An 18,307-nucleotide genomic window follows, 5' to 3' on the forward strand; every position below is an offset into this window, starting at 1 on the left:
TTGGTATGCAAATATCTAGATGTGTGGTACAACAGATATAAGGTGTACAAAAATTTTGGGGGTGTGCACCCATATGGAATAATATGTGGTTTATGTATCAGAGGAAATAATGTTGAATTCTTTGGCAATCTAGGCATCTATATCCATGAGAAATTTAGCATGTTGTCGGTGATGTAGTTGTTTTTCATGTGGGACAACGTTCTTCACCAAGTTGATAAAACTTTATCAAGGACTATTTTTTATCTTGATTGATTCTAAAAACAATGTTTGGCCTTTGAAGCACATGGTCTTAGCGCTAGAAAATGTATAAAACCTTTTTCACAACGCATATTTGGGGCCAATTCCCTTATCAATATGTACATCAAGTGAACATCCTTTTTCAGCACAATGTAAGAGCAATTATATAGATTTGAATTATGAATGCTAGTAGGTAAATATCTAACTTTTTGATTGTGTATGCATCTACATTATAAAAAGTCGTGTCGAAGTTGTGAACCCCACTTGTTACTGTTAACTTGGCCCCTACATGACAAAAATGCTTGCGTGTCGTGGATCCAAATAGAAGTACATAAATAATAGATAGGATTAGTGGGGCCAATTGTGCTTTGGATCATCTTTATGGGAACCCTCTTTAATGCATCCATGTTTATTAATCTCAAAAATATTACAAGAAAAACATTTCTTATAGAATACGTATTACAATATATGCTTTTGTGCCATTATCAAGAAGTCTGAACCGGAAAGGAATGATAAATTATTTCATATTGTAGAAATACTTTCAAGCATATCAAAAGAATATTTCTAAAAAATTTCGAGCACAATGATAGATCTTAGCTTTAGTCTTTGATGAGACTCTAGGTTTGCATTAAATTAGGAGTTCTAAAAGTCTCAACCATTCAAATGCTATGTTTCCAATAATTGTAGAGTTCAATACTTTTCACATCAACAATTGTGTTTAGGGTGGGTGAGAACAGCCAATATATCTTCGAAGTATTGAATCAACAAATGTAGGGAGGGGATACAATGAAGGAAACTAACCCTCAAATGGTTCTGCATTCTCAAATACATGGTGGTAATTTTATAAAACTACATGTTTAATACGATTAGGACTTGATTTTTTATAACATAGTGTCCTACTATTGCAATAATTGGCTATTTATTGCCATTGACAAGACTTGGTTTGGGCTACGTATTTGGATGTAGTGTCAAAATCATCAATGTGTGTGGCTTAGCATTTTCTATAAACAAAATGTGTACGGCATACGCATCATATATACATTTCATCATGCTTTAACAACTAAACTCTATGAGATATTTCTTCATGTGTAATGCATGATGTAATGCCTCAAGCAATACATCAAGTTCTAACAAAAAAGGAAAGGTATTTCTTCTATGCTATCTTCTATGAGAGGTAGTGGAAAGGTTTGCAATGGTTACTTTTAAACAACAATGACCTCACACGCGATCATGATGAAACACCACAAAAACTCAGGAGGCATCAAGCATTGAATTCAAGATGACACATTTCAGCTAGATGTATAGTAGTCTTGGGACCAATTCAAAGTTAGACCTAATGGATATATCACCGAGTTAGTTATATGAGGGATAGATATATCACTCACACTAGCACTAGCTACTCCACACACAAGGAAGTAAATAGCCTTAGTCATTAGTCTCATTTGCTTGCGCAACTAGAAGATAGACGTTTGTTTTGCAACCAGTGTTCTTAACAAGTTATCTAACAAGTCTTCAATTACTGAAACGGTATATACTCTTGAATTCGGCACCACCCATAAATATTACACCATGCTCGAGATATTGATTCCAAAAACACGCTTTCGTTACTTTGTTTTCCCATCAGTTCCATTTTAATTTTCTTGAATAAGCAAGAAAACATATGATGGTACAATTGTCTTTGATGAAGACGACGTACAAGGCATCTTGTTTTGAATGGCATCAAAGATTCATATGATTGATTGTATGGGACACTATTGACTTTAGCATCATATATCAAGCAAGCACCGGGACACTACTGACTTTGGCATCATCTATCAAGCAAGCACCTCTTTAGTTGGATGTTGTGACATACTCGGGTTTGAGACATTTATTTATTCTAGAAACAAGTGCTTGCTAGCTAATATTTCTTTGGAATCCTAGTCTTTCTCTGGGATGAACATTCGACAGCAAAAGATAGCCCTTATCTTAGATAGATGTTGGACACAATGAAACCTAATTCATTATGTGAAGTATATAGACTCTAAAATATGATATGAGAGTTTTTGACAAAAATATGGAGAAATAGGCACAAATTGCGTCGCACGTTGACACTACTAATGAAGGGGTATACATTTTTACAATTATAAGAAACCTCGAAACACAACATATCAAGGACAAAGTAGAAGCTTAAAATACACAACTCAATGACATTAAATGTGAAAAGGAAAACATTCTCTGCTAAAATCATAGTAAGTACATGGATACACTAGCTCTTGATGATGTTGAAAAACACTATACAATGATGGGATCCGATGCCCGAATCATGTGCCTGCAACCTCAACATGGAACACTGACAAAAAAACCTGTCCAAAACACCAGACAGAACTGCACAGACACACATCAGGAAAGTGTTCCACAATCGCAATGGCACAGAATATATCCAAAGTGCTGTCTTGATATGCCCAAGGTAATACATACATTTTTGTTAATCATTCTGGCCGATTGTTGCTACAGAATGTGACCAAAGTGTTGTCTTGATATGCCCAAAGAAACAATAACTGATGCACTGTTAATCTAATAACTTTTTGGCCAAAGGTTGTCCAAACATTAGTTGCTACTAATGATGTGTCCAAATGATTGTGTTATGAAATTTTGAATACACAATAGTCTTGATAACAGCCAATGAATGACTAGTCACTCTGTGCTATATAATACTAATGACCATATCCAATCATTTGGCTCTTCATTTAGACAAGTTAGCCTCAAATATATTGTCATTTCTCAGTCTTCTCCCGTATGCTAATACAGCTACAATCATTTGCTAGCTTATTGAGGCATCATATAGAGGCATGAATCCAAATGCCATCACCATGAATCCACCCTACAATATTGACTCCCATGTCATGAAAAGAAGGTTCTTTGCTACCAAAATAAGAGCCATTCTGACCACATATGCAGATATACAATTACTTCTTCGCATGTACAATCGAACATTTTGAATAGTGAAAATGTCCAAAGTGATTTTCATGTGGCATCAATTCTTGTGATAATCAGATTGGATCTAGATGTGAACGAGCATCCCTTTCACAGATCATCATATCCTGGCATACAATGTCAAATCTCGGTATTACCCCTTAATGGGCTCACATCACTGAACACTTGAGATTGATGTATGAGCTATGACCTCCTTCACATCGAGGATTTCAACTACATGAACATGGCCCACCATGGTGACACACTGTTGAATGGGTGTCTCTGAGATCCGGCCACCAAGGGGGTGCGCAAATAGGCTCTCAGGAATTGCACCTGGACAAAAGCGCATTCTTGCAGCCTCGCTTAGCAGTGGGGAAGGCATGCTCCTTCTACTGGAACTACTATGAAGATGGATCCTGCACACCGGGCAAGTTGTATGTCGCAGGAGCCATGAGTCGATGCAACTTACGTGGAAAGTATGGCCACATGCCGGCAAAATACGAAGAACATCATGGTCTTCATATTCTTCAAGGCAAATAATACACCTGTAATGTTTAGATCACCTAGAAATGTTTAGATGGGATTCATACCCCACGTAGCATGATCCTTGTTATGAATAGTGTGTATGTAACTCTAGTGTTTTCTACATTCTCTCAAGCTATAATCAGAATAATTGTGGTTCTTTGCCCTTTGTCTCCCCTGAGTACAAACTAAGAAATAAGCATTTACAACACAGATGTGGTCCCTGATGATAAATGTATACAAGGGTGCCTTTACATTTAGTTTCCACATCAAAAGGCTCATTGGCTCCCAGTTTAGGTTTGTTCACCTTTAGATGTTCACATCTGAATCTTTTTCCTTTCGCAGTAAGAAAGATAGGATAACATTAGGGTTGTGTGATCCAGATACAACTCTTACTTGACTTGACTGGTTAATCTGTTCTAAGCCATCTACCAGAAATACCTATCTAATGAGATAACATATAAGCAATAAATTATATTTTACACAAGTTTTTAGGAAACAAAAAGAAGAAGAAGAAACAGAAACTCACATGGAATCTTCTTGAGATGCGAACATCTCTTTGGTAAACTTGATGGTTGGGAACATGGTAATTACGACAGGGTTTAACCCATTAGAATGCCTTTCTCCACCCTGAATTTTGCCCAAGAGAGAGGGGGGGGGCATTAGACATACAACAAATACACAATAAATTCCCTGTTTTTCCCACAAATGAAAAAAAAAACACTAAAAAATGAACGCATGATTCACACCAGATTCATGGTGGCCCTGTCGACACCACGAGTCCATTCCGATGCAAATCGCCACGATTGGAATCTCGCACACAGAAGGCGAATCAGAACAAACATGATGAAGATGGCACTAACAACAAAGCCAAAAGTAGTCATGACAAGGCTTAATCTGGTGCTCATGCCACTCCTTCTGCTGCTGCCTGCAGAAGTGGAAGAAGACGAAGGATCTGTGCCAAAGACCGACACTGATGCTGATGCCGATGCCATCACGACCTGAGGTCGCCAGAGAACACTTCTGTTCATCATGTTGGAAGTGGAACCCATCCATGTCATGTGCACAAAATCAGAGTCTTCTTCTTCTTCTTCTTCTTCTCGATTTAACAGTCCAAATTCTTCAACCAAAGATTAGAATTGTTCATATGCCTTCTGCAACCCCCCATACTGACCACATCTCATGTTGGAATCCATCCATGTCATGTGCATAAAATCAAAGTCTTCTTCTTGATTTGATAGTCCAAATTCTTCAACCAAAGATTCGAATTGTTCATATGCCTTTTCCCCCCCTTACTGAACACATCTCACATGTTGGAATGTATCCATTTCATGTGCACAAAATCAGAATCTTGATTTAATAAATTCTTTAATCAAACATTAAAAGATTAAGAGTTTCATGTGCACAACATCAGATTCTTTCTCTTCTTCCTCTTCTTCTTCTTAAATTAAGAGTCCAAATTCTTTAACCTATTATTAGGACTGCTCGTATGCCTTCCCCCCTACTCTCATGTTGGAATTCATCCATTTCATGTGCAGGAAATCAGATTCTTCCTCTTCTTCTCCACCTTGATTTAAGATTATAAATTCTTTATTCAAAAATTAAAACTGTCCATGTACCTTACCGACATCATTGGCCACATCTCATCGTCATAAAATGCCACATCTTTTCCATGCCTGTGATGGCTGAACCACCCACTGAATCTTGATTCAAGGAATGTCATCACTCCATCGGACTAAAGAGCGCATAATACAGGAAACATTAAGGGAGAAAGACAAGGAAAAACAGAGCAAAACGAAACAGAGATGAGAGTCATGGGTCCATCCATCCCATATCTGTATGCAGGAATCTGTGTATCATGTAAGGGAAGACATGAAGACCACAAACACAAACACTGACACATACATGGAGCCCATTGCTTCACAATATCTTCTGCTTATTACCATGGTTTTTTTTGTTCCTTTTTTACATTGCTATGCTTTTATGTATGTTTGCAGACAGAAAGACAAAGACATTGTATGTATGTATGTATGTATGTATGTCATGTTGATATATGGATGTATCATATGTATGTCATGTTGATATATGGATGTATCATATGTATGTCATGTTGATGTGTGTATGTATGTATGTATGTCATGTTGATGTATGTATGTATGTATGTATGTATGTATGTATGTATGTATGTATGTATGTATGTATGCATGCATGCATGTATGTATGTATGTATGTATGCATGCATGCATGCATGTATGTATGTATGTTGATGTATGTATGTATGTATGTATGTATGTATGTATGTATGTATGTACGTATGTCATGTATGTATGTATGTATGTATGTATGTATGTATGTATGTATGTATGTATGTATGTATGTATGTATGTATGTATGTATGTATGGCATGTTGATGTATGGATGTATGTATGTCATGTTGATGTATGTATGTATGTATGTCATGTATGTAAGTATGTGTAATGTACTATACCGTAGACTGTAGTATAGTGTAGTCTATTGTAGTATAGTATAGTGTACTGCAATATAGTGTAGTATAGTAGAGTATGTATTGTCTACATGTATGTATGTGTGCGCATGCACGCTTGCACGTATGAGTGTGTCCATCGGCATCATACCTAGGATGCATGCATTCGTCAATGTCGTAACCAAGGTGTATGTGCCTGCCCTTCCCTACTTATGTATTCTAGAAGTATGTGCAAGTTTTTTAGCATAGCAATGAGAACCTTCCCTCACCCAGATGTTGTGTCCCAACCTTAAATATCAACGAACTAATAGTTGCATCCATGTCCTCATAAGACACACTTTGCAATCAGTGAGCTTCGTACCACTCCACCCAAGTCCATTCCCTGTTTTCAAGTTATGTCGAGTACGACTTCGACTTGCTTGTGTTTAATTCTCGATTCATTCATCAACTTGGGCATGGCAAACATGTCATGTCCCCTTCCTTTCTCGTGATGGATACGTATAAACAAATGAGTTGACTTCCACCATAACAACTAGTCAATTCACCTACATAAAGCTCAGAAACGTATGTGTGCTATTTTGTGGAGTTTCTGACATTTTTTTTGTGGGCTTTCATGTCACTTAACTGCTACAAACAAGTAATTCACGTTATAACTTTAAAAACATATATGTGAGTTCTACATGTTGGGAGTTAGAAGATAACATACATGAGGTTGAAACTTGATACAATTATTTTGAGTTTAGTGACTACTTCAAAGCACCCAAATAAATATATGGTGTCGTGTAATAACGTCTTAAAATTTCTATGTGAATTTCTAGTAATGGATCAAATGATCATACATATTTTCTTTAAGTGTATATGTACAATATTGTATCCTTTCATCATTAGGAACAAGCTACACTAAATATGTGCACACAAGGTGGCATACTAGAATTAGTTGACAACCACAAAGGATTCGACGCACAACATATTCAACTATCATATTCTATGAGCACAATCATGAATCATGATTCATGTGTTTATACAAAGTTCTTGTAAGTTGAAGGTGGTTGTCATAAAGAGACCATAACCTGCACCACAATTCTAATTTAACAACGATGCTCTTCTTTGTGGCTTGCCTATAAAAAGTGAGAGTGGGAGGAGGGAGAATCCGACAAGGTAATGACTAGTCACAGCTATGTTGGTATACTCATTTGAATCTTGTTTTGTGATGCTTATCATCTTAATAATTCATCCCTATATGTGCGCAAATTTAGCAATTGCATGTGTTATTCATCCGTTTATCTCTTTCGGAGGTTGACCAAGGGTATTTGAGGAAATATCAAAATATAGGAGCATTTAAGGTATTGCGAGGTTTACCCAAATTGAATTAGATACTCAAACCATTTAAAAACTTTTTCGAAAATCAATGAAAGTTAAGAGAGATGTAAATGATCAACTAGTTTATGTAATTGTGGCTACTTCATAGTTAATTAGGTATGCTATCATTGGATACAAAATAACATTTTTACATAAGACATAATGTGCAATGGTGAGTTAGAATGTGATTATTGTTTTTTTTAAAGAAGATATCCTATCATTAGTAAAATGGTTTACAAGATTTTAAACCTCTATGTGATTGGCGGGGGAAACAACCATTTCGGAAGCGGAAAATGCCAATAAGGAGTGTTGTAATTGGAAGTCATGAATGGAGTAGTTGTCCAGATAGTAAGAAACTCATGCCATTGAGCAATTTTAGCCTTAGAGTCTCCAGCTATACCATCCCATTGACCCTTCAAAGTATGAACTATGTCTAACCAAATATTTGAAACTACTTCAACTGGTGGTGTTTTAAGTTGATGGAAAACGAGAGAGCACCAAGTCTTCCAAATGTGATATACAATGGTACTACTCAGTATCTCCCATATTGATTATTATTGTACATTACAATGATTGGTTTTGTAATTAGAGTGGTTAGCCTTGTATTTATGATCATTCATATCAGGATTAGTGCTAATAGTTTGTAAGATGCCAAGTGAGTAATGAATAATGACATGGAAGTTGTTAGTGTTTGGATGAGATCTAATGATATGAAGAATGGTTGGGAAACTTTCCTACGTTTTGATATTACATTTCAAATGTCAAATTCTTAACATAAAGAGTATGTTATGTAGTTTGGATTTGTTGTTTAAGAGTTGGTAAGGTATTGTATATCCAAATGTCAAACAAATTATGAACTTTAGTTGTTACTAAGAATGGTCATAAATGATCATGGGGACAACAAACTACGTTTCTAAAAGCTTGCTAATCTAGATCATAAGCGTGACATGGAGAAATACTTAACTTTGGAATTGAGAAGGTTGTCTACCACTTGCTCACTAAAAGAAACACATGTTAAACCTCAATAATTCCTGCCCACATTTTGTTACTAGACTTCTTCATTTTAATAATAGGTTCCTAAAATTATAAATGCATAATGTGATGGCTCTCATTTAAAGATATACTTGACATTGAAGTAGCAATTGCACTTTGGCATGTAAGACTAAGTTCTTATCCACGGTGTGATTTTTTTTCCCAAAAAACAGAACTCCTTCCATTAGTTATAAAATATGGTGAATGTTATATACCAATCGCAAAAGGGACTCGATAGTTCTATCTTATGTGGAGGCCCACTAACTCAAGAAAGGGAGAGGACAACCATTGTTGAATGATGGCTAATAGTTGTTTTTCGGCTCCATTGCATCCGCCGATGCCATTGTATTGGCTCTTTAGAGTGGCTACACCTACAACATGGTATGCTTTTTTATTTGTAAGAAAGGCATCACAATAGCGATGAAATTTCAATCTTTGTTTAATAGGCTATGTCATATTCTAGACATTCTTTTCATGAGTCATATCAACTCCATAAAATGTCACTTCACAAAAAAGCATAAGACTTCATAACCTTTCAAGCTCCCCTTTTCATGGTCCATTCGGTAAAATTTCTAGCAAGACTACAAAACATTATCAATGCCATTGTTCCAAAATTAAATGTTTATTGTTAGAAAACATTTTGTTTAGGATGGACAAGTTCTTATGTTCTTGTAGGTAGAATTCAATTCTGCATTCAAATTTGAAAGTTGTAGTCAATTTGATCATTTGTGAAGTTGATGCTGCAGTCGAACCTAGTAAAGTGAGGTTTGAGCAATATATGCATGTGCAAAGGGCACATATCTACTATTAAATGTTTGGCAACTCGCACGCCCATATGTTCACAAGGTTAACTGCTTTCCCTCCAAACTTCAATTACAAAACTAGGAATATAAACATTAATTGTATTGTGAGAGGGGTCCTACTTAAATGGGTTCACTTGATTCACTAAAGTTTTTATGAACATGATAATTGAAAAACATAGGAATGGACTTGGTCAACACTGGCTTTTGGATGTTTGCGGATTTATGAAACTAGAGTTGGGTAGACAAACCATAGTTTAAAACAATGAGGATTAGTATAGCCATGGAAATTGTTGGTACATCTCATTGGTATATTGTGGGCTCCCACGACTCAAGACCAATGCACTTGAATTGCAACCAAAATAGAGAAATGCAAAATTAGATGGGTCATAATCCCCACAATTGAAGGACCCAATACAAGCCAAACAAAAGCCAAGGGCAATCATAAGAACAACAAAGAAGTCAACAACCAATATACAATGTTCATATTATTTCATGCTATACAAAGTGAAGGAGAGTGCTTAGGGTCAATACTCCAATAATTGAAGGCATACACAATAATTGTGGTGGTAACTAGGTAAAAAACAAAAGATTGCTTGAGTGATAACTAGTTATTATGATAGTTTGGAGGCCTTGAGACTTAATAAAATCATAAAGCTATTATGGAGCATCCAGGTGCGAGAGTAAAACAAGTTGAAGCTAAAAAAATTAATAAAGGAAAAGGGATTAGAGTAGGGGTGATCTTGGGAAGGATTGGCTTCCAAGATTCTAGAAAATACATGACTTGTAATTGGGGCTATCCTAGTTGAATCTAGCTTGAAAGTTCAATATATTTTCTCATGCCAAGTTTTGCTAAGGAATTCGGGATATTGGCCACATTTTTGCCATTTTCGTAATGAAGAAATAACGTAATATAAGAATAATAATAATTCAACAAAATTTTAGTCATTTTTTCTATATTCCAATTATGTTTTCCATTCTAGATTTTTTGGGGGGTTGAAACCACCTCAAAATGTATGTCGACAACAATTCATGAAGTTTTAGATGGTGTAGGGTCCAAAGTCGCACCATTCTAGTTTTTTTCTCTAGTACATTTTCAAAACTTTATTTGATTGACAAATTTACAAGATTTAGAGCTAATTGACCAAAAAGAGCATGATTCTAGAATGGGGTGACATTGGTTCACACTTGCAGTTTTTTCATTCCTACACAAAAAAATTGTATGAGTTGCCAAATGTAGAAAAATCATAGCCACAATAAAAAGAAATAAAAGTAAATTTGAAACAATGTGATTTTGAACTCTATATTGATTGACATAGGGCCTAAAGTCACGGTCTTTCAACTTCTTCTTCTTCTTTTGCTCCTATAGTGATGACATTGCTTCTTGTTGAAAAACTTACAAGTTCTAATCTTGATTGCTGGATGAAAACAATACTAGAACAAGGCGATGCGGGGTTCTACAATTTTCATCTTTGCCAAATGATGTATTGGCACCAGGGTATATATTAACGTAGCACAATTCATCATTGATCTACATTCTTCTGCTACAACTCACATGAGTTAGTTGGTAAGCTTCATATTTTCATCGATGAAAGGTATCATTAATTATCAATACAAAAATAATTGGAGTTTAAGCCCTTCATCATAAAGAAGGCATAAGGGTTGCTAGGTGAGATTCTACCTTTTCTCATTTTCTTGAAGGATCCCCCCAAAGACATTGTAATAATCTAAAACAAGCTTATACCACTCCATCGATTCTATGTGACAATAATCAAAACAATGTCAACGGTGCTCTACTTATCTACTATATCGAAAACTATAATGAAAATGGTACTTATTAACAAATCTTTCATCACTTGGAATATTCTCGAAGAAGGCAATTTGGAATAGGGTGACTTTGAGCCCTATATTGAGGGGCCCAAAATCTCCATGTTTCGAAATTGCATTACTTTTTGTTTCCACACATATAAAACTATATATGTAGTCACAAATCTAGAAATAGTAGAACCAATTGAAAAAAAGAAGTAATTTCGTAACAAGCGACTTTCGGTCCTATATTAATCGATGCAGGGCCAATCACCATGATCTATATTTTTTTCGTTTTTCTGGTTCTACATCTATAAAATTGTATGTAGGTGACAAATCTACAAGAGAAACATTTGATTACGAAATAAAATCAATTTTGGATATGGCAGTACAAGTTCCATCTTTGGGAGAGATGATGTCCAAGTAGTAGGCAGTACATTGATGAAGCATAGTTCTTCATTGATTTAGATTCTTCCACCACTATAGACATAAGTACGTTTATATGCTAGATCTTTTGGGGGGGGGGGGGGGGGGGGGGTAGGGTAAAGTACGTTTATATGCTAGGGCATTAGGAATTTGCTCAATAATTTAAAATTTATGAATATGAAAATCGTTATAGCTCACGCCCTTTGCTTGTCATAAAGAAGTGTATGGGTTGACGTTAAGGTGTAAGGACATTGTGATAATCAACAACAAAATTTACACCATCCCATTTTTTCTCCGCGATGGCACTCAAAGTGACGTCAAATGTCCTCTATTTATCTACCATACAAAATAATATAATGAAAATAATACTCACAATAAATCTTTTGTACATCAATGTTTTGGGAAGGATTAGCTTCCAGCATTAGAGGAAATTCATGTCTTTCAATAGAGGGTGAAGGAAGCAAGTCTAATTGTATTGTTGAATCAATTATCTCAAGCCAAATTCCTCAAAGTAAACGCAAAATATCATTCAAAGTAGAAGATGAGGACACCATGTTTACTTGGTGCAAGCCTTGTTTGCTTTTTGTGAGATGTGTGGTATAAGCTTTGAGTGTCTTCAACTCAACGTAGACCATCTCTAGGTCTTGTTTTGTCGTGGTCATTATTGTGATAGTTATTAACTTGAACACCAAAATCCGGAGCTCCACCGTGGAGTTTTCTTCGAATCGTGGCAACGATATCTGGGTTTACCATGGTCTTGGTCTCTTGTAGTTATAACATTTTGCAGAAATGTCGGTTATACAAGTTGGAACTCAAGTTTTCCACCTAGACTTTGGCTTTACTTCGTACAATCCAATGTTGTTGTAGGCTTCCTATTCCACGAAGATGTGTCGCATGGACAAAGCCTCTATGTTATTAGGCAAGTATGGCTCCAAAAGATGCCACTTAGTTGTAACCCTCCTTCTCATGCAGTAAAGGTTGATTTTTTCATCAACTTGGCCTCTATTGTATTGAGATGAGTTGTAGTTCCTTAGAGCTCGAGATCCCTGGTTGCAAGGTTGGCCTACTTGGATACCAATGTGTGATGGTGGAATGGAGAGTGCCATTGTTTGTTGAGATTAGAGGTTGCAAGTACAATGGTAATTGGTTGTCCCTATAACTGTTCAAGCTCCTCATCTTAGCTCTAAACAAAGCTCAAAGGATTTTGTTCATACACATATCATTCTAACATCACTTATTTCATGTTGATGGCAAAATGGTGGGTATGAACTTTATGTGTTTCCTGATGGTTCCATCCATCATGATTTTTGTGAACTTATGGTTGGTCAGGGTAGTTCAAGGGATACAATGATGTTCTTCAACTTGGGAGTGAAGACCCCAATTTCTTGAAGTGAGACAAAATGAATGCAATGACATTGGTATCAATTGACAAAGTCAAGGTCTACCTCATGATGGGGATGGGCTCTTGGAAAGTAATTGTTGTAATGCCTTTCTTGAGATGCTCATTGGTATCTTGTGGGGGCATAGGGGGTTTGTTAGTTGGATTTGCTCTTATGGTGGATGTTGGTCATATGGTCACCCAGATAGGGGATATTGGGAAGTGTCATAGGAGGGGCGTTGCTTGGCCTTTAGATAAATAGATTTTTGTGTCAAGGAAAAGAGCACCCCTAAACAAAAAGGGAGGAAGGTTGTAATAATCTTGCTTGCTTAGGTTGTGAACACATCCACCATGATCACATTGGCAGTATAGTAACCTCAATCGATATTTGGGCGTTGATGGGTGTGAAACCAATATTTGTTTCAAAGAAATGATTGTTCCAAATACCTTGGACACTAGGACACTCAAGAATAAAGATCAATATGGACGGTTCATGCATCACAACAATCAAAGGAGGAAGAAATTGGAATGGATAAATATAAAGGCGATTTTCAAAAAATGTCAAAAAGTAGGAAGAACATAAGTCGTGGATCCGATGATTCATTCAAAAGCTGAAGACAACCAATAATATCGTGTATGATAAATTTGTTGAGAATCGATCTGCCACAACCAGTTTCTACGCCTATGTATGCGGGTACAAAGATAACAAAAACCAACCATGCACAAATAGCAGAAACGAAAGAGATACAGAGACATTGAATGTTTTATGTGGAAAACCCGAAAGGGAAAAACCACGGGAGTTCTCGAACTCCGTACTAGATCACTATAAGGGGAGGAGTACAACGAGAAGCTCTAAGGCAACAACCTTAAGCTCTCCATCGTCAGACAGACAGTTGTAGAGTTACTCGCTCTCTCTTACACAATTACAGAGGGAACAACCTTCTCTAACTATGCAACAACTAATAATGATACATCACCCCTAATAGAGTTTGCCCTAGTTGTAGTTATACTTATACAACTTTCTGGCTATTTACATACATAGCCCACAAGGGGCACATTTAGACTATTTACAAATATAGTCTCCCAAATCAGTTATAAAATTGATTTTGATTTCCGATTTCGACTCCATAGGAATCAATTCTCCCTTTTTCCTCAATTCAAGCTTCACTTCCCAGCCGGAGGGACTTGTTATCCAACAAAATTTGAAGTGAGAAAGAAGAAATTGTGATAAAAATAGTAGGTCGGTGTCAAAAGATGATAATTGAGTCTATATTTAAGATATATTTTAAAAAATCTTGTAACATCTTACATGGTCTCAAGTATATCTATATCTATTAGAAAGCAAGGACAACCTATCAAGAATGTAATCCAAAATCTATAAATAGTAAGTGAATGTAACCCAAAATCTATAAATAGGAGGTGATTATTAGAGATTTAGACAAGAAAAAAGAGGAATTGAAGTTTGGAAGAGTGAGATGAGAAAACTCTTTAGGAGAAAGGAAGAAGGAAAATAAAAAGTGGCTATTATGGATTCAGATGATATTTAGCAATGGGCATGGTTTCGGCTCAAACCGAACCGAATCGTTAAGCCATGCTTTAACGGTTTATTGGTTCCCAAAAAAATTAATGGTTTGGTTTGGTTTGGATTCTCGATAAACGGTTCGGTTTCGGTTCTAAAACTCGGGTTTATAGGTTTAAAGGTTTTTGGTTAACTTTTGTTTTTTTACCTTAATAGTTTATTGATGTAATGGTTTTTTATTGATTTAATAAAATTAACTTAAATGCTTATTTAATTTAATGTATTTTTGTTTCTTTAGATGTTTAACTAGTTTGACTTAAGTGGTTAGGTTTAAATTTTTTATTAAATGGTTCGGTTTGGTTTCGACTTTTCCCTAAACGGTTTGGTTTTAACTTTTTCTGAAATGATTTGGTTTAAATATTGAGAGTTCATAAACAGTTTGGTTTGGTTTCTTTGCCTTGAAACTGAACCGTGCCCATTGCTAATGATATTATTACTTTGATGGTGTGTGGTCGTGTTTATGATATCAGGAATGTGTATGATCTGCTATTAAAATTATGCTCTCTCTACTATCTCAATCACTACCTTTATTTTAATAGAAGTGGGAGATGGAGCCAAAATAGTGCTCACCCGCTATGTTTGATCATACTTCATTAAGATTTATTCCACCCTTTGATTTGCCAATATATTCTACCTATAGTTATTTTGCTAATTCATCTTTATGGCTACCAACAACTACAATAAGTGGGTTGAAGCCAAAGCCTTGTAGTAACGTGGATACCACCTATACGTACAATCATTACACCTGGCATAGATACCCAATCTTGGTGAGAGAGATACTACATGATAACCTCAACTATTCAATTCCTATATGAACAAATGCTTTGCAAATTTAATTGTTCAATTGAACCGTGAGCAATCAACACAGTGATTAGCAATCTCACCAAATAGAATGAGATTTTCCATAAATGAAACACAATGCATTAAAACTTAACAATTGGGGTATTGAGGTGTGACGAGGAGTTAGGCCACAAAAAGGAACTAGACTAAGTTGATCCAAGCATGTTGTTATAAATATAATACTAATAATAAATAAATATTAAGGTTAAGAAAAGAATGATTTAAAGGTTTTAAATCACTAACCACCCCCAAGTGAAGGAAAAGAGACGAATATAAAATATTATAAGCGTCTATACCACCAAATGTTACCTTATGTTATACCCTGAAAATTGCAATGAGCATATCTAAAAAAAGAGAGTTTTGAGTCACCAATAGAGTCTAAACAACATATCAAGATGCTCTAATGAAGGGGGTAGATGTATAAGCTCCCAAACTAGCAAGTCTTATGGGCTTATCAGGGGTCCTAGGATGACTTGTTTTCCCACTTATCCTACGTATAAACCATTAAAACTAGTCTTTAGAATTGGTCCAGGGTTATCAAATACTAGTGATAAGCAACACATATTAAGATTAAGAAAATAATGGTTTAAGTATGTTTAAACACACTAGAAACCTCTGAGTGAACTTTATGTTGTATTTGGAAGTAGAGATGAAGGGATGTTTTACCTCACCAATAGACCAATAGGGTCTTAAAATTGTTTCAAGATGTCGTAATGGAAGAGGTGGCAAATTCCTTTTATATGACCCAACTCCTTAGGCTCCAAAAATAGCATGTGTTCCCATGTGTCACAAGTCCTAGGATAGTTGGTTTTCCACTTATCCTACACTTAAAAGCATTTAAATTAGCAGTTAGAACTGGTCGTAAGGTTATGCCCATAACACATGTTGGCAAGGCATGAAAAGTTAAAGAATCATAACAAATCATAAAAGGCCATAACAATGTTAAAGAGGGAACTAGTTGATCTCATTAATTGTTAGTGGTAGAAAATAACATCATTGGATCACAAAAGATCCCAATGAAGTTGTGTAGACTAGGATATTTCAATACAGTCATTGCAAATCATGATTCGAATTACATGGAGGAACTTGTCAGTTGACCATAAATAAAGAAGGCTAGTCCAATTATGGCATCCACATGATAGGTTCATACAGGTGACAAGTATGTGGCCATAACAATGTTAAAGAGGGAACTAGTTGATCTCATGAATTGTTAGTGGTAGAAAAGAACATCATTGGATCAACAAAGATCCCAATGAAGTTGTATAGACTAGCAGATTTCAACACAATCTTTACAAATCATGATTCGAATTACATGGAGGAACTTGTCACTTGACCATAAATAAAGAAGGCTAGTCCAATTATGGCATCCACATGATAGGTTCATACAAGTGACAAGTATGTGATGTTTGTTAACTTCATATAAAAGACTTGTTGGGGGGAAAACACGTATTGGGTATATAAATTGCTCAAGAGAGAAAAGATCAACAAATTCATCCATTTTGATGTGTGTACATCACCAAGGTGCTCAACTAGATACTTCACATTGGCGGAACTAAACTTCTGCATTACAAAATTTGAAGTTGTTCAACTTTGTAATTTTCTCAGGGACGATATATGTTCCCAACCTAAGATGGCTTGACATCTTACCCATGGATTGTTGCGGCCATTGCCAATTCTAAGTGGTCCATAGAAATAAATTTCTTTATATTTCATTAGATCTCATGCCTTAAAGAAAATTGTTGCCATTCTCATGTGGTGAATCAATTTGCATATATCATACATATACTTCCATTGTGATAAGACTATTAGCGAAAAGGAAATATATTAGATCTAATTATTCAAGCATCATGGTTTTCTATTTGACACTAATAGCAATCATAAGCCACAAATCAACAAACAAATTAGGAAGAATTTGCTTGCACTAATGAGAATTTCCTATAAACTCTCCTCAAGTTATCATCCATAGATTGTCAACCATTATGACATTATAACGATATATTCATTATTTTATCACCTACCAACACGAAGGTTGGGTTGAGTTCTTGCATTTTGCAACGTTTTTTATAATAATTAGATGAATTCTTCTACCAAACTGATTATTCACAAACACACGTCATCACCCTCATTGGTCCATGCTTGAGCACTAAGAAGTCTCTAGGATTCTTGTTGTTGAAGATCATGCAAACTCAAGTCCAATAGGTTAAGGTAGAGCTTTCTCGCCACTTGAAAGATGTACAAGATGCACACAAAGTTAGTTACAAGTCATTATTACCTCTATCTCTCACCAAAGATACCAAAGTTTTGAGGTGGGTGCGGTTGGTGTGATGTAATATGAAGACCCATCAAGCCATGTGGTGAATTAGATTATCAAGGTCTTAGTCCATTTGTGATATCTAGCCAAGTCAATAATGTTTCATTTTCTTATATCTCCCTTTACATGTGTAGCTCCATCCCTTTACATGTGTAGCTCCATCGAATGTTTCATGTCTCTTTACTATAGCCTTGTGCTTCTACTTCCATTTTAGATTGGGTTGTTCCACCCCCACCTCCTATTCAACTTGTCAATGGATTAGAATATTGGATTGAAGTCGTTTAGGACATCAAGATAATGCATAACAAACTATAATACTTCATGAATTGGTTGGATTATACATTCACGATCAAGCATGGAAGGTTCTAATAAAATATTGCCAATGCAACAAAACTTGCTATAGATTTTCATCACATCATTCATATAAACAAGAGGTCTAGTTCATGCATCGTTACTCATGGACACTCATTGTTCTCCTTGATGTGCACCTTGAACCTTAGCCACATATGGTCATATTGTACATATTATAATTATTGTAAACATTTCACAAATAGTATTGTGCATGTTCACATTATTATGGCAT

At 35.7% G+C, this 18,307-nt stretch overlaps 2 protein-coding genes across 2 annotated transcripts in view; both read right to left on the minus strand.

Annotated features, from left to right (window-relative positions):
• LOC147867110 (uncharacterized) overlaps positions 1–18,307 on the minus strand; it is a 77,600-nt gene that overhangs the window by 15,426 nt on the left and 43,867 nt on the right. The gene's annotated exons all lie outside the window — the stretch shown is intronic.
• Positions 2,434–5,671, minus strand: LOC147867112 (RING-H2 finger protein ATL38-like). Its single transcript, XM_087314870.1, has 3 exons — positions 4,461–5,671; positions 4,241–4,341; positions 2,434–3,734 (listed from the first exon to the last, which is right to left on the minus strand). Exons 1-3 carry the CDS (start codon positions 4,770–4,772, stop codon positions 3,365–3,367), a joined length of 783 nt encoding a protein of 260 aa, XP_087170996.1. The 5' UTR covers positions 4,773–5,671; the 3' UTR covers positions 2,434–3,364.

This window comes from Azolla caroliniana, unplaced genomic scaffold (assembly GCF_043228905.1).
Source record: "Azolla caroliniana isolate FFs.n. ecotype wild unplaced genomic scaffold, voAzoCaro1.0.p SCAF_2, whole genome shotgun sequence".
NCBI classification, from domain to species: Eukaryota; Viridiplantae; Streptophyta; class Polypodiopsida; order Salviniales; family Salviniaceae; genus Azolla; species Azolla caroliniana.